At 36.9% G+C, this 21,836-nt stretch overlaps 2 protein-coding genes across 4 annotated transcripts; both read left to right on the forward strand.

Moving 5' to 3' along the window:
- The first annotated feature begins 441 nt into the window (after positions 1-441).
- On the forward strand, positions 442-4,880 carry LOC115921777 (marginal zone B- and B1-cell-specific protein-like). Its single transcript, XM_030979963.1, has 4 exons — positions 442-1,122; positions 2,575-2,687; positions 3,751-3,855; positions 4,484-4,880. The coding sequence occupies exons 1-4, from the start codon at positions 778-780 to the stop codon at positions 4,707-4,709; spliced, it is 789 nt and encodes a 262-aa protein (XP_030835823.1). The 5' UTR covers positions 442-777; the 3' UTR covers positions 4,710-4,880.
- Positions 4,881-9,409: 4,529 nt separating this feature from the next.
- On the forward strand, positions 9,410-20,711 carry LOC589145 (la-related protein 7). Of its 3 annotated transcripts, none has more exons than XM_030979960.1 (10): positions 9,410-9,556; positions 11,331-11,529; positions 12,216-12,400; positions 13,133-13,297; positions 14,192-14,988; positions 15,392-15,521; positions 16,403-16,540; positions 17,752-17,914; positions 18,554-18,651; positions 19,898-20,711. In XM_030979960.1, exons 1-10 carry the CDS (start codon positions 9,554-9,556, stop codon positions 19,946-19,948), a joined length of 1,929 nt encoding a protein of 642 aa, XP_030835820.1. In that variant the 5' UTR covers positions 9,410-9,553; the 3' UTR covers positions 19,949-20,711. The 3 variants fall into 3 exon arrangements, with proteins under 3 accessions (XP_030835820.1, XP_030835821.1, XP_030835822.1); XM_030979961.1 differs by having other exon boundaries at positions 9,410-9,550; XM_030979962.1 differs by lacking the exons at positions 9,410-9,556; positions 11,331-11,529 and adding an exon at positions 11,585-11,663.
- The last annotated feature ends 1,125 nt before the right edge of the window (positions 20,712-21,836 follow it).

The raw sequence follows: 21,836 nt of genomic DNA on the forward strand, positions 1-21,836 counted from the left end.
TGAATTCAGATCGACACTGTGTTTCAACCAAGCCTACATCAGCTCCTTCTTCCCCAGAACTATCAAGGACTGGAACAATCTCCCAGTAGATCCACCCCTATTATTATTAAATTGCCCTCACGGGATTGAAAGTTTTTGTTACTGGCACCCTGTAAATATCTGCACAATTAAGGATCCTGACCAGCAGGCTCACACAGCTTCTCACAAGCACAGGCAGTGCGATATCTTAAAGGCCTTGAAGCAGCACTTTCCTTGGAAGAATAATAAGAAGAAGAATGAACCCCCCCCCCAAAAAAAAAAAAAAATACACAAAAATACAACCAAAAAAAATATAGACCTATATAATAATGTTTATAACGCTGAGGGCTCAAATCCTCATATGATCATATAGCTAGAGCGCGAGCGACGTACGTGTAACAAAATAATATACGTGTACACATGTGATTCGTTGAACTTGTTTACATCGTACAATTATCTAGATCTACTGCTGTTCTGAACTTTATAACAGGGAGAGATCATATAAACATCTCTCCTGCTAATTCAGGTTTTTGACGTATATTAGCGCTGTGCTGTTGCTGCCAATATTCATAAGAAACTGTTGCCTTATTAATATAAACGAACAGAGAATTACGCCCGAGGGGCAAGATTGTTGAATTAGCAGCCGAGCCACCGCCTCTCCGCCGTCTCGCCGACTACCGTGGACGCCGGACCTCCTCCGTGTACACGTTTGCAACCACCGCCTTGTACCCTCTCTGTTATTAACACTGATTTGACAAAATGAAGGCGACCCGTTTCATTTGTTTCACAATTCTCCTTTCCTTCTGCGCCATGAGTGCACACATCGTTTTCGCTCAAGAAGATGATGAAGAAGGAACTGTGCCTCTTAGAAGAGGACCTAGGAAAGGATTTGAAAAACAAGAAGATTTTGAGGACGAATACGTGTCCGAAGAGGAGGAGGAGGAGGAGGAGGAAGAAGAAGAGGAGGAAGAGCCTCCTATGCCAGCTGGTGACAGTCTTGGAACCATCAACTTCTCAACTCCAGATCTTGATGATGAAGACTACCACTCTCCTCATCTACCCTCGTCAATGAAATGTGATGCCTGCCATATTCTTTCTCACATGGTATAGTATGACTATGAAATTGTTTGTAACTGCCACGCCCCCATCTCATTTTTCAAATTTTCAGTCATATTGCTAAAATTTCTTCTTCATCTCTCTGGGAGCGGACATGTGCAGGATTTGATGCACGTTGTTGATGGTCTATTTCTTAATTTATACTGGGAATCTCGCTGAACAAGCCTAGCTTTTCTGAGATCCCCTTTTTTTCCCCTCACAGTTAAATCAAGGCAAGCAATATAAAATATGTTGTCTTATTCTCAAACTTAAATGTACTCTGTCAACTTATTTTATTACGAACCTACTTGTCAGTATTAAATTCATTTGCTCTATTATATTGTAATACTGTATGGTTTATATATGTCATTTAACTTGTGGATATTTGAGTGGAAAAATAAATCAAATCAATCAAATCTATATTATTTTTCTCTCTTAAGTTCTCTTTTTCCTTGTCTTTACCCGTTTCATCATAATATTTTTTCCTTTTTCTTCAATTTTTTTCTTTTCTTTTCCATTTTTTCCTAGCTGTACTCTGATATTATTATTATATAGACCTAAAGCATTTTATACAACCACACATTTCTTACAGAATAGAGGTGTTTTTTTTTGGGGGGGGGGGGGGGGGGTGGGGGGGGGGGGGGGGGGGGGGGAGGGGGGGTACTTTTCTTCATCTTCTTTTCCTCTTTAGACTTTAATAAAGTCTTTGTCTTCTTTTCTTTCATCATGATCTTCTCCTTTTTAGTCTCTTCTTCTATTCTGGTACAGTCCGCCACACCTGTATTTTTTGTACCTTGTACTTGAGTACACATACTTAAGTTCAACTGTTGTACTATTAGTATTAATGATATGGTGTCTCATAATTTTATGATTTTGCGATTTGCTCAGTGTACAATAAAATCCTTTACTAGTGCCCTATTTTTATGATTTAATGGTACCATGAATCGTTTGGTAGTTTGTAATCAATATCAATGCATTGTACGTGTAATTAAGATATTCAGAAATTACGAAAATACTTTTTACAGAATTGTTTTACAGTGGCTCTTTGTATGTATCACAAACACAGGGTCAACTTATTTCTAAGACAGTAATCCCCTTTTCATTTAATTCAGGTCTGTATCCCTGCTGATTTTTCATTGTTGAATATCCAGAAATGTTAAATGAATGTGAGATTATTTTACAGTGGTGATGTTTATGTTAATCTTTTTCATAGCACATCCAATGCCATTATGAGTTCTGAATAACTTTAAATGAATTATATTATAAGGTCCTTGACACATTGATTATTACCGGTATATATGTTTATGTGTGTTGATTTGAATGTTATTACCAGTACAAGCTGAAAGGTTATCTTCCCTTTATATACTCTCCTTGCCTTTTGACTCTTAGCTTTGTTAACATTACATTAGCTTCCATTATCATATAGTTTTACTCTACACCCTACATTCTTCTTTGTTTTAGATGGTAGAACGTCTGGACAGAGCAAATGACAAACGGCCATCTTTGAAGAAGAAACTTCCAGAATCTGACATCATCGATATCTTTGAAGAGATATGCTCTAATGAGTTTAACAAGTAAGAGGACAAATAATTCCCCCCCCCCCCCACCTTTCTGGGCATACCAAGTTTTGATCTTGTCCATACTCCATAACTATAATTATTACATCCTTTTTGTATCAACAATTTGTATGTAATTTCTTGTCAGTCATGTATATAATTATAAAGGGGTGTTGCTCAGGGCATGGGTGGCATGTGAACCCCCCCCCCCCCCCCCCCCCCCCCCCGCAACTCCCTAGCAATGTACTATTAATGACCTACTTTTTTTATTTTTTTTATTTTTTTTTCTTTCTTGCGCATATTGGGCAAAAAGAAAAAATTATCAAAATGGTCTCTGATGGCCCTGGGGAGAAATCCTTGACAAACATTTATCAGACTGTCTAAATATATCATTCTAAACCAAGATTAGCTTCAAAGCAATAATTGTGGTATTGCCCAGAGTAGTCATGAAAGTATCAAATAATGCACATAATTATGGTGTTAATAATGATAATTGGTATGATAGATTAGTTATAAAATGATGATATTGATGATAGAATTTATAGTAATAATGATGGTAAGGATGATTTATAGACAATGGTGGTCATATTGGTGATGATTGTAACTATGATGATCGTATTAATGGTAATGAATGATGATAACAAAGTTGATGAATGTGATGATGATGATGATGGGAATAATGATACTATTTAAAGATGATTTTATTCAAAAAAATCAAGACTGACTCATGCCAAGTTGGTAATCTGTTGTGATGCTCAAATTGCTCATTCTTGAATTCCATTTGCTATTCTTTTGGGGTTTGTATGTCCTGTACATGCTAATAATTCTCTTGACAACAATAGACTGAAGTTTTGATGTTACATCAAATTATTTATTTCCAGTATAAAATAACACATATGAAATCAAAGACAAATTATTTTTGTAAATAAAAGTGACAGGGTCATCAAAAGCACAAAAAGGCTTGATAGACATGACTGCTCAACAGATGGACAATACACAATCAAAACAAAACAAAAATGTATACACTCTCTCTTTTAATTACATTCCTATTAATATACTCTCTCTTGTTTTCATGATACAGTATTGGAGTGAAGGAGATCAACGGTAAGAAGCGTCTGTCTGGTCCAGGATCCAAGATCCAGGATACTCCTGGTATCATGCAAGGTGGTGGAAAGTGGCCTTTCAGGTAAGATAATACTCCAGAGTACCTTTGTGTAGGGCCGGTAGTCTTAGAAAACTACTTTAGTCAGTGGCGTAGCTACAGGGGACATGGGGGGGGGGGGAGGGGACCTAAAACAAGAGGAGAGAAAGAAAAGAAAGGAAAGAGGGAAAGGTAAGGGAGGAGGGAAGGAGGATTAGAAGAAAAAATGCCTGGATCACCTCCTGCACCTTCCCCCTCATTAGAAGCCTTATAAATTCGTTTTTTTTTTTTTTTTGGAGTAAGACCAATGTTTCGACCCCCCCCCCCCCCCCCTCCTGACAAGTCTCTGGTTTACTGAACCATATGAGATGTACATGTTATTATGGTTTGGCTTCAAAATATAGCGCTTAATACAAAATACCGTCTCTAATCGCAGCTTTACAGATATTAATACCCCAATCTTTGGATTCATTAACGCGAGATCTCCTCTCCCAGGGGAGTATTCCTACCATACGGTCACGATGAGGGCAGATGGCATTTACTAACACAAAGGCTTTCGCCATCCTACCATGTCCCCATTTCTCTCCTGGGTATGGAGTGGCAAATGTTGATAAATGCAAAAGGACATTAATGTACTTTACATACCAAGATCCAATCTTTTTTTTTCTTTCAGGATGTTACAGATGTGTCAGGGTTACCTGGGTGACTTTGACGAGGATGAGCTTTACGGATTCTATCTGAGCGGAAAACTTGATAAGAAACTCTGTTATGGACGAAATGGGGTCTGCTCAAAGAATAAGAAGAAGAAGGATGAAGGAAAGAAGAAGGGTAAAGGTAAAGGTAAAGACAAGAAGGCGAAGCCACAGAAGAAGAAGAGGAAGTCCAAGATGGAGTTATAGTGCCTTTTCCGATAAAAGAATTCACGCTCATCTCATCTTGAGATGGTGACCCACCTTATGAAATGCCCTTGATGCAAATACAACAAATTAAAGGCTTGTTCAAGTATTACGAAGTAAACCGCTACAAAAAAAGAAACCACGATTTTTGTTAGCGTGTAAAATGAATGGCAACAAAGAACTTGTGCGTATTTAAGGAGCTCTGTGTTAAATAATAATAATAGCTAGTTCTTATATAACGCTTTTCAGGACCGAAGGCCCTCTCAAAGCGCTTTACAGATAGTTATATTATTACCCCGGTCATAGGATTCAGGTTTACCCGCACACAATGTATGCACATTCTCCACTCCCTGAGAAGCATTCCAGCCAGGCGTCTTTTTTACAAGCGCACACTTGCTAATCTAACCACATTAGCTTTCGCATCCTACCGGGTACCCAATTAACACCTGGGTGGAGAGTGGCAAATGTAGATCAATGTCTTGCCAAAGGACACTAGTGCCGCGGTGGGACTTGAACCGCGAACCTTGTGATCCACAGTCCGGTGACATATCCACTCGTCCACGACATCTCTACAAGATGTTATAAGATATACATGTAGAAATGTGAAGCATTTTGCAACTTTAGGTCATCGAAAAAAGAAAAAGCTGGGGTTTTGCCGCGTCGTATCTGAACAAGCCTTTAGCATTGTGCATATGCAACACCCTTGCAACATTATATATATATATATACGGTTTTCATTTTTAGCTCCAGGGCATAGAGGTGATTTACCAACTCAAGCAAGGAAGGAGCATTTTATCTGAATGTTTGTACTGTTGTTGTTGTTTTTAGTTTTATTGGCGTGTATCATTTATTTATGAATATATTTACGCCATAATTGTACTTTTTGTTACCATTCTAGCCTGTGTGACAGATGCTTTATGTTAATATTTTCTGTAAACTCTGTGAAGAATGTTTTCAGTCGTCTCGTTGCAACAAAAAATGAGAGCAAGGCATTTCAGGAACGGGAAAGAAGTATTCAACGTTTGAGTTGCAGACAATTTGTTTGATATCAATACAGTCTCCTTGAGGATATGTCATCAATACCCATTTGTTTGCATTATTACATGCAGAGTGAAGATTGCGTATTCATTCGCCTCTAGTCCCATGGATTGCCAAATATGTATGTTGGTTTTCATTTTCATTTTCATTTCATTACAGAATTAATGAATGGCCAGGAAAGTGTGGCATTTACATTTAACAGTGACAAATATAGTTAAGTTTTTAGTAGTTTCAATTTACAGTATGAATTATCAACTAGATATTTTATTACATATTCTCAGAATCGTATATGTTTTTAAAGGATTATCTTCCTTCATTTTTTTCTTCAAGTGGAAATCATTGGTTTGTCTAGAATTATGAAAATAAAGTGTGTACCTTGTCACTAGGGGGAAAAGACTGTTTGACTGCACCTTGCCCCATGTGCAGACTTGAATATACAGTATTTCTCATATTCTGTTCATGTGATGAAGTTTATACATTGATTCATCATTGATGGGCTGTAGAAGAAAGCAGAACATTTGAAGATGAACATTTTTAAGACAGAAAAGACAATCACACTTTGTAATTTATTTTGGCGAAATGATCACATAGATCTGTCACTTTGTCAGCAAAATGAATACAGATAATACTATCTAAAACTGATATCAGATGTTAGATTCAACATGACCATGCATTTAAATGTAGATTTCATTTGAACTTCTTGTAGTATATTCATGTAATTGTATGTGTACTAAATAATTTTTTAGTCTGGTTTAGGTGTATATTTTCTATTTCTTGCATTTGTATTTTCCGGTAAAACAAGTACCCGGTACTTATGGAAAAAAAATAAGGGAAAAAAAATTATTGTTCTTTTACATTGCCAATCGAAGGAAGAGAAAGATCATTCTCAAGATTTCAATCTGAACATTCCAATTAGAAATTGTAGACTGTGAAATATTTGTAATGTTTAGCAATAACATAAATTCATTTATTTATGCCAAATTTGATGCACTCATAGGATATATAGAGATTTGAAGTTTAATAGGTCATCTATTCATTAAGAGCTGTTAGACACCTTAGTCGAAAGTCTCTTTTGAAAAGAAAGAGGGGACCTTCACAGATACTGTTTCATCTATAATCATATGATCTATGTAGATGTGTTTGTAGTGCATCCATTTTATTTCACGATGCTGCTTGCTATTCATCATGTCAAAGAAGTTTTCATTATTATAAAGTCAATGATTATTTAAAAGACTCTGCTTCTGAAGACCAGAAGTGAAGGAAAAGTATATTATCATGATTGTTTGTCCCAGAGAGTTATATATTGTCTGCAAATCTAGGAGTAAAGAGGCATGATCACATCAACAGAAAATACACTTTGCATAATTTTTTCAAGAACAAATCTTTCATTATGCGTAGAATTTGTAACAGGCTATTTGATAATGAATCATGACGTATACCTTGATATTTGCCATCAAACCAAGACAAGCATGGTGATCACTGATTTTTATATTTGTTGTTTATAGCTATAATGGAAATAATGTTGGTTGATTGTCCTTTCAGGGTGGGGATGAAATTGCACAAAACCCCTTAATTTTAGGGGAATTACAGAAGGAAAGACTCGTGGAGAGAGCTTAACATTCATAACAGCCACTATTTGAGGATTTATGAAGTTCTGTTATTATATGTTATGATCCGAGAGTTTTCAGGAAATTCATTGCAGTCATCACTTTTGTGCAATATCATTGGATAAAAAGCAGTTTATATTTTTAAACATTCATTTGAAGTACTGCTTTTTTACAATGCCTTGGATCAAAAGCATGCATGTTCTATTATGCACAAGTTTATTAATTACCAACTTTTGTATACATTAGTTTTTTATTGTTTTTGTTTTTGTTTTAAAGAGGAGGAATGAGGAGTATTTTGTTCCCAAAGACATACAGAGAAGTACTAAATTACAAACAAGTTGAATTTGCTTTCATGTGAACATAACTGTATTCCAAGTAATAGAAATTTCATACAAATTGGAAGTTAATTGTCCATCATTAACTCATTTAACTTCATTATATACACATATAAAAATAAAAGAGTCATGAATTATGACTATCTATTACTAATTGGTTTTGTGGTCCATTTATGAATGAACAAGAATTAAAAAAGATTAGATTTTTATTTGGAAATTGTTGAAAAGAAATCAATGAATGTAATATACCTTAGTTTATTAGAATGTTACCAGGTTTACGCAAATCACACTGAATGTCCATTACTTCTATTAGTGCACATTTTTGAAGATTTGTATCACAATCATGTTAAAAAACTTAAAATTTAAAATCAACATTTTCTGTTTGCCTGTTCTGGTATATGCCATGGATTTACTAAACTAAATTATTAAACTAATTATAGATTGCTTAATGAAATTTTGCCTTCATCATATTCCAAGGAAAATGCAAATGATTTGATTTCCTTCTGAAATATATTTATCTAGCTGTGTTCAAAACAATGACAAATATATACCATTGCAAATATGTGATTTATTTTAGGATAATATTAGTCAGTTACTTGTTTTTATATGGTACTGAAATTATGTTATACTATATGCACCCTTTTTTCTATCGTGAAAAATTTCATCACAATTAAACATCTTGAAAGAAAATTACCTGTTCGACTTTTGCTTTATTTCAGAAAGTGAATACTTTCTTGCAATGGTGTAAAAAATTGTGTTTTTACATTTTCCTGATTATTAAAGGTACGCATCTCTGTCTCCAGTGTTCTCTTGCTCTTTTCTTGCTGTCTTTTCTCTACCACTTGCTCCAGTTCCACTATCTTCTCCCCTCTGTCAATTTTATCCTTTTATATCTACTTTCTCTATTCCCTACTCACTCACACTCCCCCCCCCCCCCACCCTCTCTCTCTCTATATATATATCTCTCTCTCTCTCTCCCTCCCTCCCTCCCTCTCTCTCTCTCTCGCTCTCTCTAAATCTGTATTTATATGTGTGTTCTTTTTTACTACCTCCTAGCTCTTCTCTCTGAATGGAAGGGGAAAATGTACACAGAGGGGCTGGGACATAACAATAAATAATAAAACGTGCTTATAAAGCGCTTTTCACCAAAGTCTCTAAGCGACATATACTATATATAGTCTTCAATATATATATCTCTATGAGCTCAGGTATAGGGAGACAAGATGGGAGTAGTATGTTAGGAAAGACTCATATGGGTACTGGAGGGGGGGGGGGGGGGGGGGGGGGGGGGGGGGAGCTTGGTGGTGCCTACAATCAATGGAGATTGATTGATTTTATTCCATTTCATATATCAATTGTTTGCACAATAAAGAACATACCGGTGGTTGACAAAGTAAGTTCAAAAATAGATGTGATCAAAGAGTCATAATAAATGTAATGATGACGATTAATCAGTAGGACCTATTCTTAGTAGTCTGCACCAGAGTTAATTCCAAGGGGGGGGGGGGGGGGGGGGGGTTCAATGATATAAAGCAAATAGGGTATTTCTTAAATATCTTGTACTTGCACTTGACTTTTGGTAATTGAACTTAACGGAGATCCCCAATAAATAATTGTAATTTCGAGCCCTGTACATAACTGTGCTGTGGCCCCATATGTTGGGATTTCATTGGCTGCAGTCGGTCGATCTCGACCGGGCCTCGAGGGCGCTGGAGCATGGACTCGCCATCGCAAGCCGTCGGGTCATCGTTTGGGGCTAGCTTGCAAGATTGAGAAAACTCGCTCCTTTGAAGTTTGAGGATACCAAATTAGAGTGGCTAGCTTCGTGTACCGTTTCCAGGAAACCCATCAGACCTGAGAATAGGTAATGGTGAGATTTTTCAAGACATTTATCAGCATTTAGAACAAAATTGAATGAGAGAATGAGTGAAGTTTAGGCAAATCGGTATAGCTTTCGTAAATTTCCTCACGCAATTGATAAGGTGTGGGACTGAATTGAAGTTCAGATGCTCAAAATAGTCAAAGGCAACCTAGATCTAGACAGAAATAACTGATTCATGTTCCAGAGCTGTACTCATCATTTATTATGGTGAAATACAAGTTCATAGTAATCATAGCAGATGAAAGTGAAATGACATTGATTCATAATTAAGCAGAATTAAGCAGAATACGAGTAACGAGGCGACAATTTGTTACATCATGTTATCATCATGTTTAGACATTGAAATGAGATCAATAAGTTCAAATTACTGTAACATTTGTCAGAGACACGTAACAAGTGTTTTATACAAACAATGTGAAAAGTTATTATTATTGCTTAGGAAAACAGTAGTAACTGATTATACTTGAGTGTAATTTTGAGTTGAATAAGTGCACCTATTTACTCAAAGTTGTATCAGACAGTACAAATAATTGGGTAACAATATTGAACAAGGTTAGCAAATGATCAACCTGACCTCACATTCCAAAATCGTATGAAATTTATAAGTTTAATAACAATAACAAATATTTGAGTTTTATTCAAAGAAAATCATTTAAGAGTTTTTCTAAGATTTTCATATTAGAAAGGAAAGATTTTTATCTAGCAAAAGGTTATAAGTGTACATTCAATACTTAACATTTAAATTTGAAAAAAAAGGGGATGTTATGATATACATGTATGTATCCTACGGGATTGAATGACTTAATAAAGTCCACGCATGCACGTGTCTTATATATCTGAACTACGTCTCAATACAATAACCGTCTGATATGGGTCATTTCTTTAATAAAACTGACATTTGTTGACATTAATCTGAGGTCTAGCCAGACGTAGTCTCAGTGGAACAACCGACGTTTAGAGAGACTAAAGCTTTTGGTCTAAATGCAACCATGAATATTCATACACGTAGACACCTGTACGGTAGGCCTAACATTAATGTTAACTTGGCTCAAATCCTGTTTTTGTTTTATAAAATACCACAGGGAAGTCCTTTACCTTTACCTTTACCCGAGATTCTGGAAGAATGCTGTGTTTTCAGCAGTCGGGCTTCCAGTTCAATTTCATTTTCTTCCTACTCCTAGATCTAGATGTCTAGATCTATGTGTTTTTGGATGGGTGAGAGATAGACCAAATTTTCTGTCTCTTTCTTTCATTAGCCTCTGATGATTTGGGTAGGGTTGGCTCCTCTCCGACCCTACCCAAATCAGAGGCTAACGAACGAAAGAGACAGAAAATTCTTATTTAGACCCTAGACCTAGGTCTAGACTCTTACTTTTTTTTTTAAAGTTTATTGTTTAAATTTTGACAAAATTGATTAGATATTTGTATTATTAAAAAAATAAAAATAAATGAATCATGTAAAAAAAAGAAAAGGCAAAACAGTTTAGTGAACAGTGTAGTGCATTCCCTGACCTGTGCTGTGAGTGTGTTTGTCAATCCCGCTTAATGTATAGACCTTTGGCATTAGCTGTAGATTCTCAGAGTGTCAACAAGTAACTTGCAGTATATAATACTTTGTTGTTTTTAGGAAATGAAAAGAAGACCTACAGAAATTGAAATAATCTTATCATCTTAGGCAAAAGATTTAAGCAGATGAAGTTATTTGATCCCAGGCCCTATTACCAGTTTTCCCATATATTTCTTATTGCTTCTACATTTGCAGGTCAAAAGCATGATGGCAAATAAACCAGAAGCAAAAGACGGCTCACTGCCAGGAGACACCTCTATGGAGAAGAAGCGTAGAAAACGTCATAAGAAACTTGCGCTTGACGTCTGTCAGCAGATTGAGTTCTACTTCAGTGATGCCAACTTGAGGAAGGATCGATTTCTAAAGCAGGAGATGGCTAAAAGTAAAGATGGATGTAAGTCTGAGACTGCTTATAATACCCTGATTTCTAAAGCAGGAGATGGCTAAAAGTAAAGATGGATGTAAGTCTGAGACTGCGTATAACACCCTGATTTCTAAAGCAGGAGATGGCTAAAAGTAAAGATGGATGTAAGTCTGAGACTGCTTATAACACCCCAACTTCGTCTTCGAAACTTGTTGAATGATTTTGTTTAATTATTAAAGATGCATTAAATATCAAAATATAAAGTGTTCATTGTCATTGATTTGAATTTTAAGTGAAGAGGACATCACTAACGATTTCATGATTTTCCTCAAGTTGTTATTAGGATGAGATCATGGTATAGGGCACCCTAAAATGGCCTCAAGAACAAATATTATACAGACAATAAGTTTTTGAATGGCTTTTATCATTTGGCTGTCAAGGCGACAGTGTTTCATACTTTGCCGTGTTATTTGTGAACTCTATTATATTTATTTTAAAAATTCAGATGCAAAGACCATAACAACTTTTCAGTTAGTGTTACATAAAACAGGAAAATTAAAAAGGACCCCTGAAGTAAAGATTTAAATGCACTGAGCTTTGCTTGATTATTTCACTGTTGTAGCAGACAGTAAAAATATTTTGTATTAATGTAATTATGTATCCTATACGTTGATCAAGATATGTAAAACATTTTATTTCAATCGTTTTCATTTCAGATATAAGTGTGGACATCATAGCCAACTTTAATAAGTTGTTATCCATGACAGAAGATAGGAAGATGGTCATTTCAGCCATTCAGCTATCCGCCATCCTGAAGCTTAGTGAGGATCAGCTCTATGTGAAGCGAAGAAAAACATTGAAGCCACCGAAGTATGATCCTGACGACTGCACTGTATATGTGGTAAGTTTTCACTCTGCTGTTAGGGAGAGGGGAAGGAAGGGAGAGGATTAGGGAGAGATGGGGGGGGGGGGGGTTACCAGGATAAAAACCTCAATGCTTTCCAAAATAATAGAAAAGGCTTTTGGAAAATCTAGTTTTTTCTTTGATCAATTTTCAGTTTTCCACTTAGCAAATGAGCTCTTTTAGGGAAGTATTGTTTGAGACAGAGGGACAAAAGAAAAAGTTATAGACATAGTTTTTGGCATAATTTTCAGTTTGTAGACTGAACTCTTTTTCATGATTAATTTTTTAATGATTTGTACTTTGTAGAACAATTTACATTTCAATGTATTTAATGTGGGCCAATAGATTTGATATCTTTTTAGTGCACTATCTCTTTGCCATTATTATCAGTGAGAAGCAATGGATTTGAGAGTTGGTTTTCATGCAGGGAATGACAAGTAAATATGGAAAATTGCTTGGCACCATTAGTAAAAGAAGACAAAAATGTGTCATAGTGCTAGAGTATTATTATTATTATATTATTAAGTATTTGGCGAAAAGCGAACTGAATCCCTGTAACCCTCGGGTCTCTCCTCCCGGTATAACTGATTGGAGGTGTGCAGGTGGACCACTGGTGCCAGGGTGGTGACTCTCATCTACACGGGGCCTCCATTTAATGTCCTATCCGAGGACTGAGCGTTTGCCACTTAACATAGATTGAAATGTTTCTGATGTTCTTTTTTCTCCCAGGAATGCCTACCAAAGAAAGCCGACCATGACTTGCTGAGGAAAGCATTCTCATACTGTGGTAAAGTGGTGTACGTCAGTCTACCACGCTACAAATCTACTTCAGATATCAAAGGATTCGCTTTCATAGAGTTTGAAACTCCAGAGGAGGCAGATCAAGCATGTGAGGTGTGTATTAGTACTGTACTAGGAAGATACCCCCAAAGTCTACCCCACTCGGACAAATACCCCTCTACAACTACCCAGCCAGTTTAAAAAAGGACTTTTCTGTTTTAATAAGGGGGCTCTTTTAGGATTTGTTGATAGAAAAGTGTGATTTTCTGAGAACAATTGTACATTATTCTATTGTATTTTGTTAACCAGATCTCTTTTGAAGTTTACCAGAGCACTTTTGGAGCTCACAAGAGCTAAATCGCTCACCGCTCCTGTGTATTGTTTCACCGTACCCAGTAGTATGTAATACTCCCTAGGTAGTTGCCTAGGGATGATTGTGACAATAGTTTTTTGGGGTGGGTGTGTGTTGTTATATTCTTGCTTCATTGTCATATTGCCCTTAGAAATATAAGGAATACAATAAGTAGTTATATTTCTTTTGACTAGCTATCCCCAAATTATCTAGCCAGGCAAATTTGCTATTATACTAGTAATAATAGTCACTAAGTTTTTAATGTAAGCAATGCATCGACTTATAGTTATATGCTGGGCTGAGCATTATGTTGAGATGGAAAGGATTTGACTAATATAAAATCTATACAGGTTACAGAGGTTTACTGCCATACTGGACTAGAAGCACTACCGAAAAGTCCCCTGTAGCGGTATCTCAGGTCAGCAGTAGCAGTTTGGTCCTTTGACTTGCTGCTTCCCTAGCTGCGCTGCTGATTCTTGCATCGAGTCCTCTGTCTGGGGAGTGGAAATTAGTTATTGGATTATGCACTGTTAGAAAGTTGACAATGATTTGGCGCTGTGTTAGTAACAGTTTGCTAGGGCAGAAAGTTCTTTCAATTGGTATTGCTTTAAATGGTTAAATCATTGTTTTATTCCTTGCTTTTCCTGATCATGCAGCTGATGAACAATCCCCCGCCCGATATGATGGACCGAGCTGGAAAATTCCCCAAGATGAGAGGAAATAAGAGAATTGTGCCTTTAGAATTTGATCAGAGCAAGGGACATCTCTCCAGAAATCCGCAAATGAGAGTTCCAGACAGAGGATCTGAAGACTTCAAGACTGATTACAGGGTAGGAGCAGTTACAGAACATGGTACAAAGAAAGCAGGAGGGACTAATATGACAGGATCGGTAGGTGATGATCAAGGAACGAAGAAAAGGAAAAGGCAGTTTGAGGACGGAGAAGCAGATTCAGATGGAAACAAGAGGTTAAAAGATTCTTCAAGTGACAAAAGTTTCGAAAAGAAGAAGAGAAACGTTGTAGTCGAGTCCAGCGAATCATCAGATTCACAGAAGGGGCTAAAGCGGAAGCGACTTGAAGAATCCAGCTCGGGGGGCCACAAATCAGCAAGGGAAAGTACCTCCTTGAGTGAGAGTTGTGGTAATGAGGAAGAGGAGGGACGTGCACAGATGCCCAAAACCCTACGTGAGGCCAAGATCAAGATGATGCAGAGAAAGCGAAGTTTTAGCGAAGGGGACATATGGAGTGTACGAGAACAGGAAGAGGACGAGGATGAAGACAGCGACCAGGGTAATATGATGATCAAGAAACGAAGAGGAAATGAGGCAGAAGATGCGAAGAAACAAGGGACAAAAGATGAAGAGGGTCTAGAAAAGAAGAAGCGTATGAGGAAGAAGAAAATGAGGAAGATTCAAGAGGATGAAGAAGCTCTTTTCCTGAGAGTTATTTCTAAGTAAGTATCAATATTCTCCCTTTTCTTTCTCTGCTACTCCCTTCCCCTCCCCTCCCTCCCTCTCACTGCCTCTTCCCACTCATTCCCTCTCTCTTTTCTCTTGTGCATCCTCCTACCCCTGTACTTCCTCCTGTCTCAAATCAAACTTTATATTAATTCCTTGATAGGCCAAATAATCCATACACTTTGAAATATTTCTTAGCATTATATTTCTCGTGATAATGCTATGTGTGGGGTTTCCACAGCTTCGATTCTGTACTGAAAACCATTTTCAAAGTCATTATTATAATATTGCAGAATTAAAAGCATATGTATTCACACTCTGCCATCACTTCTAGTAACTACACTTAATGATTTAAAGTTTTGCTGACATTGGAAAATGGATTTTATTTTTATTTAATAGGAGAGAGTGGTTGCTGTTGAAGGATGAATACCTTACACTTCAGAAGGAGAGCTTAGCTCAGATGAAACAAACCAAAAGAATGCATTATCCAATGCCCATATTCAGAAGAGGAACTCAAACAAAATCACAGGTATGTCATTATCTATCTTATAATATACATGTATAATGAAATCACACTTTTGTAGTGCACAACACTGAAAAGTCTGTATGTGCTACACAAATTAAGTATTCTACTGTGAAAGAATCATTAGATTTGTTAAGAAAAGGGGAAACTTAACAGCCTTATAGAAAAATAAGATAAACTTCAGTGGTACAAATCAAGGTTTGATGCAAGGAATATGGAGGGAAAGCACTCCCAGCATTCTGCTTGCGCATCTGTTGCTTTCTATGGCATTGAATGTTACAAGACAATATGTATGTACATTGTATTTTGACTGTAGATTGATGTATACAAAACCAATATTATTTTAAATAGAAGATCATTTTTAGGATGGTTTTATTCATCATTTGACCATCAAATTAAGATTGCAGATTCAGTACTTAACTCCACAATTTATTTTTTTCTTCTTTTCTTTTCAGTAAGAAATCTGGCTTTGATAATGCTTATAGCTGAACTAGGACATATGAGTCAAGTTATCCGAAAATTCTTACTTGTTCAAATTCAGATGAGATTGAAAGGTTTCAAATGTACTGCAGTGATATGACCCATTAACTATTTTGAAACTTGAACAGACAAGAGAAAAAAATTCAAATAGAAAGCTCTTATGTATTCAAATTAGGTTAGGTTATGGGTTCCAATTTTACTCTTGTGACATTGTTTAATCGAAAGCAATTTTGAATATGTAGCGAGATTAATCTTGAATCTCTTCCTCTTTCTTTTTCTCTTCCTTTTTCTCTTTCTCTTTCTCTTCCTCTTCCTCTTCCTCTCTTTCTGTTTCTGTTTCTCTCTCTCTCTCTCTCTTTCTCTCTCTCTCCCCCTCTATCTCTCTCTCTCTCTGCTTCCACATGCAGGTGCCTGCCAGTGATACACCCCAGCTCAAAGAGCCGGAGGTTCCCCTTCAGTCCAAGATGAATGAACCTGTGTTTACTGAAGGGACTGTCATGAAACTAGAATGCCTGCAACCTAGTGTATCAAGAAAGGAAGCCAAGGTATGCATATAATTGTAACAAGATTTCACATATTGCATTTAAGTACACTTACCTGTCTTCTAGGGCACTAGTTCCATAGAAGGTCTGGAGTCCATGTGCTGTGTTTGTGTGTATAATTGGGTTTTTACAGACGTGTATCAATCAGATATGATTATTTACGTCTGAGGACCGACCTTTAACATCACCATCCAAAAGACGTGACTCAGTTTCGAACCGGGGTCGCCTGAGCCAGTTTGTAGGCGAAGACAGAGAGCTGACCAAGTGAATGTGCCGCTAGACCAACTCACATCTCCCTATGTGCCCATGTACAAATATGATATTTTAAGATTTGGAGTGAAATAACAGGTATCCATATGTATTGCACCCCTGTTAGTTTCAATTCCCACATTCCTATTTCCTTCCCTTTTTCCTGTCTGCCACCTTGTTTTGTTTTGTTTTGTTTACGTCTGCTTCATTCATATAGAAATATAATGGCTTAATTCCATGAACCCTCTGCTTTCTAGCATATATTTTTGTTGTATTAAGAGCTCATGCACGATGTTTACTTGTGTACAAAGTATTTAAGAAGCTAATTTATCATGAAGAAATATCAAAAAGAAAATATCAATATTTCGTTACCCTACCCCACTACTGTTTAGTAAGCATAAGACAAACATAAGAAAATACCCATTTTGACTAATATCACTAATCACTATCTTGAGCATGATCTTCAAAGACAGTAGTCTTTTCTAAGTTTTGAGTTGGAGAGTTTAGAGACTAGATTGCTCTGTAACATTGCATAGAAAGGGGTATATTGTTTATTTTTCTAATCCCGAGGAGCAACTCCAGACCATCTCTCCTGTTGCCTATGTGTACCTTTCCGAAGGCCACACCAAGGGGTTGTAAGTTTTGAGTCTGTGAAGGTTCTAAGGCTGTTCAAGATCTTTCTGAAGGTTATTACCAAGGAGGAATTGATTATAATACTCTTCAGGACTTTATGTTTCTTTATGTCCTTGTTCTTGGACAGGTTAAGATCATCTTTCCTACATAGACCTTCCTGAAAGACATACCCTCTTCCAGTGCTTGACTGAAAATGACCTCTTTTGTCTTTATCCTCAGGAGCAACTTCAGACCATCTCACCTGTTTCCTATGTAGATCTCCCTGAAGGACATACCCCCTTCCAGTGCTTGACTAAATCACTGAAAATGACCTCTTTTGTTTTTATCCTCAGGAGCACCTTCAGACCATCTCACCTGTTGCCTATGTAGACCTCCCTGAAGGCCACACTCAAGGGTTTGTAAGGTTTGAGACTGCTGATGGACCTAAGGTTGTTCTTGAGGAAACCAACGTAGCTCATCTTGCATCAGAACACATCTCATTGTCCATGGTGACAGGTAAGTAGTTATTTTAGGAGCACTGTGGTATGGTTTTTCATGCCCCCCCCCCCCTCCCCACTCTAAAGTGAAAATATATGCCTATAGAGTACCAATGTCTTATACATTGTGCATAGATGTTAGGAGAAATATGAATATTACGGCCCTGAATCACAAAAAAGGTTTGTTTTGACCCACGGTTTAACCCTCCATTAGCGTAGTACGCAATTCTGGCTGCAGCAACTATGGTATTTGGCCATAGAGGGCAGCACAGGCCATGGTGATACTTGGCAGAGGCACTTCCGGTTCCCCTAAAAAATTGCAATGAGTGGAGAACTGAAATGTCTGATAGAAATCATAGTTTCGAAATCAAAAACTTCAAGTATCAGATTATGATGGTGCCTACATAGATCTCGTAAAATCATCGGGGGATTTCATTATACCTGAACAATAGTTGACACTGCTGTACATTCTCTATGCAAGCCAGAAGAAACCTTATCGTCTTCCCCAGTTACCTTGGCAGGACAAATTTGCAAAATATATGAGGAAGTTCAAATCTACTCGGGAAAACAAGACAAAAAGAGAAGTTATCTTATTGAGATTTCAATTTTCCGTATTTCCAGAAATTTGTATAGACTTTTATTCTTGTTATTGTTGCAGGAGTTGAAGAGAAAGCGTACTGGGAGAAACTATCTCGCGATCGCCAAATCAAGCTCGGCTCAAAGCAGAAAAAGAAGAAAAAGAGGGGAGTTACCAAGGTAAGAAGTTCTACACGCACAACACGGACAAAGACAAATAAGACTTACATTTGTAGGAAAGTTTAGAGAAGTACTATTTGCACAGACTCAACAGGAACACGCAAACACAAATCATCATGTAGACAAATCTCATTATCCTGGTCTATGGCCCACATAAGACTCTTTTCATCAAATTTAAAAATACACAGTGAAACCTGTCTAAAGAAAAGAAAATGGTCTTTATGTAGAAGTGCCTATAGTACATGTTTCAATGAGAAACCATTTTCAAGGGAAACGAAAAATGTGGTCTTTGTAGACAGGTGGTCACCAAGGCAGGTTTGACAGTATATTGATTATGGAGAGATTTGGTCTGTAAAAGCCCTTTGCTACATTTTTTTTTTCTTTGCTATGATGAGCAGTATCTTGTCTGCACGAGTGACTGTATTCAATTTGCAGCCTTTAAGTGGATTGTTCAAAATTGTATTATGACAGATGAATAAGAGCTATAAATTTACAGTAAGCATTGAACGCGCAACTTTAGTCTAATAGTTTATTGTCACTATATCAGCAGTTTATGAGAGTGGTGACATCATCATCATCATCATTTATTAAAGTCAGCATTTTATCTCTGATGAAGGGTTACTGACTTTCGCGTCATGATGACATTCCCTCCCACCACTTCTTCCTGTTTCGAGCATCCTCCTTATTTAGACCAACCTTACTGCTTTCTTTCTTCACTATACCTTTCCCTGAAATCTTCAGTCTTCCTTTCCCTCTTATGCCATCCACTATCAGTTCCCAGGTTCATTATCTTTCCTTCCCAACACATGACCCATCCATCTCATTCCACTTAATATCTTGCACATTAATTTCAAAAAAACACTTAACAGTGACAGTTTTGGTGAACAGATCCATGGGTGCATTATGATGTAGGAATCACCAAAACAGCATCCTTTGGTGATAAGAAAATTAGCAGCTAGCTTCAGTCTGTCAGTACATGTCTGGACTATAAACACTGCCACACATGGGCCCTGTATTTATGATCAAGCATAAGTTTGATAACCCATATTATAAAGAAAGTTATGCTTGAAATCAAGTGTAAAATCCGGCGTATCTTTTTTAATTGATTGTAACTTTACGCTAGATTATAAATGAATCAAGCATAGGATTGATCTTACGCTTAATCTTTATAATACAGGGCCATGGTGAATAATTTTGTGATGTCTCACATAACTTTTTTCTAATAATATTGCTATTATCTTTACAGACAGCAGGACGAGCAAGCAAAGAGAAAGCACACATCAGATTCGATGCATGATCCTGGAAAGAAAACTCATGGATGCTCTACAACCAGTGACTATCGTGTGCACCTGCAAAATAATTGGATCACAATTGACACAGCATTTTTTACGCAATTGATGAAGTTTCTTGCTTTGAAAATGGCCGTCCTTAACAATTCACTAAAGTTCCATGGTGCGCAGGTTTCTATTTTACTGTGTAGGGTTATAAAGTATGATGTCAAACTGGCCAAGTTGCTAAAGTTGCTGGTTCCAATCAATTTTGTGCCAAAAAATGGTGTGGTTATGACAACAGCCCCCATACATTGAATTTGCCCTGCTCTATGGTGAACCTCATGCACAGGCTCTGTTGTTTGGAACCAGACACCTTGACAATGAGTGAATATGACATAAGTACTTCAATACTCTATTTCCAATCTAAGGCTATCGAGTTTGCTGAATGATACATGGAAGAAGACACTGAGAGACAGACAATATAAAAACAGATGCAATGTATAGAATGATCCATGGCCAGTCTCATCTCAGAGATATTGTCTACATAACTGGGATGCTTAAAACCCTTTGTTACTATTGCTCAGTCATGAAAATTGTTAGAGAATGTTCATTAAACTCCTTTTTCAGTAATAGAAGCCCTGCTAATCAATTTTGTTTCTCAAGACATTCTCTTATTTTTAAAAGGAGTTATGTGGTACATACAATAGGAGATAAGGTGTATTGAATGTTCTTTAGATTTATAGGCAATCAGAAGCCAGAGATATTGCCGCATTGTGAATTCTTTTATATCCCCCATTTTTCATTCAAATCTTTGAAGTTTAAAGACTAAATTTTTAAAAAGTGTTTCTTTGAAGAATCTTTCCCATGTGAGACGGTAACCCATCCAAAAGAGTTCCCACCGCCTGTTATGTTGTCTTGTAGTACAGTATCTAAACAATGAGACTTATGTACAAATGAAGTGTTCTTTTTATATTTCTGTGAGAGCATATTCAACATCTATGATAACTCCATTGTTTTGTAGATTTTTTTACACAGAAGCGGATCTAGAGGGGGGGTTGGGGGGGTTGCAACCCCCCCCAAAAAAAAAATCCGGGGACCATTTTTTTAAATCTTATCTTTTTTTTTAAACTTGTAATTTTATTTTATTCTATTTCTATGTATTTATTTCATTTATTATTATTATTATTATTATTATTATTATTATTATTATTATTATTATTATTATTATTATTATTATTATTATTATTATTATTATTATTATTATTATTATTATTATTATTATTATTATTATTATTTCATTTTGGGGGGAGGGGGGGGGGGGGGGTTGGGCGAACAAATGTCACAGAGTCCCTTGCCCCCCCCCCCCCCCCCCCCCCCCCCCCCATCAGCTTTTTTGAGGACACGGGCCACCGCCGAAGTGACAAGCTAGGCCAGCGTTGCCGATTCTCATCCCCAAAATCCCCACATTAAAAAAAAAAAAAAATTGGGGGATTGTTGAAGTCTTTGGGGATGAAAAATAAATATTTGGGAATGAAAATAATATTGAGTTTTATGAAAAACGAATTTGGGGATTTTCTGTCAAAATTTGGCAACTTTGGGGATATTTTAAGTGTCGTTTGGGTGGGGATTTTGTGAAGATTTAACCTGGCAACGCATGCTGAGCTGGGCTGCTCATTTCCTGGATTACTTGTTCAAGTTGCTCACTTTTTTATCAGTCTGGTCTGAGTGTAGTGACAAGCAATATGGAAGCAAACAGGGCAAAGAAGTTGCGGCAATCCAGTCTCGCATCTTTTTTTACTGGAAGGTATGTTTGAATCATGCAAAAAAGTTGGCATACAGGGTAAATTACCATACATGGGGGTGTAATACGGACGTGTTCATGCACTGCTTTTTATGGTCTCCATTGTGTTAATA

Source organism: Strongylocentrotus purpuratus, unplaced genomic scaffold (assembly GCF_000002235.5).
Source record: "Strongylocentrotus purpuratus isolate Spur 01 unplaced genomic scaffold, Spur_5.0 spur5_scaffold_10, whole genome shotgun sequence".
NCBI classification, from domain to species: domain Eukaryota; kingdom Metazoa; phylum Echinodermata; class Echinoidea; order Camarodonta; family Strongylocentrotidae; genus Strongylocentrotus; species Strongylocentrotus purpuratus.

Excerpts from the sequence above, each read along its gene's own strand:
- LOC115921777 (XM_030979963.1), top strand. The coding sequence starts at position 778 with ATGAAGGCGACCCGTTTCATTTGTTTCACAATTCTCCTTTCCTTCTGC. Across the intron at positions 1,123-2,574 it reads GCCATATTCTTTCTCACATG|ATGGTAGAACGTCTGGACAG; the intron begins GTATAGTATGAC and ends TCTTTGTTTTAG. Across the intron at positions 2,688-3,750 it reads TGCTCTAATGAGTTTAACAA|TATTGGAGTGAAGGAGATCA; the intron begins GTAAGAGGACAA and ends TTCATGATACAG.
- LOC589145 (XM_030979960.1), top strand. Across the intron at positions 12,401-13,132 it reads ACGACTGCACTGTATATGTG|GAATGCCTACCAAAGAAAGC; the intron begins GTAAGTTTTCAC and ends TTTTTCTCCCAG. Across the intron at positions 15,522-16,402 it reads GAACTCAAACAAAATCACAG|GTGCCTGCCAGTGATACACC; the intron begins GTATGTCATTAT and ends TTCCACATGCAG.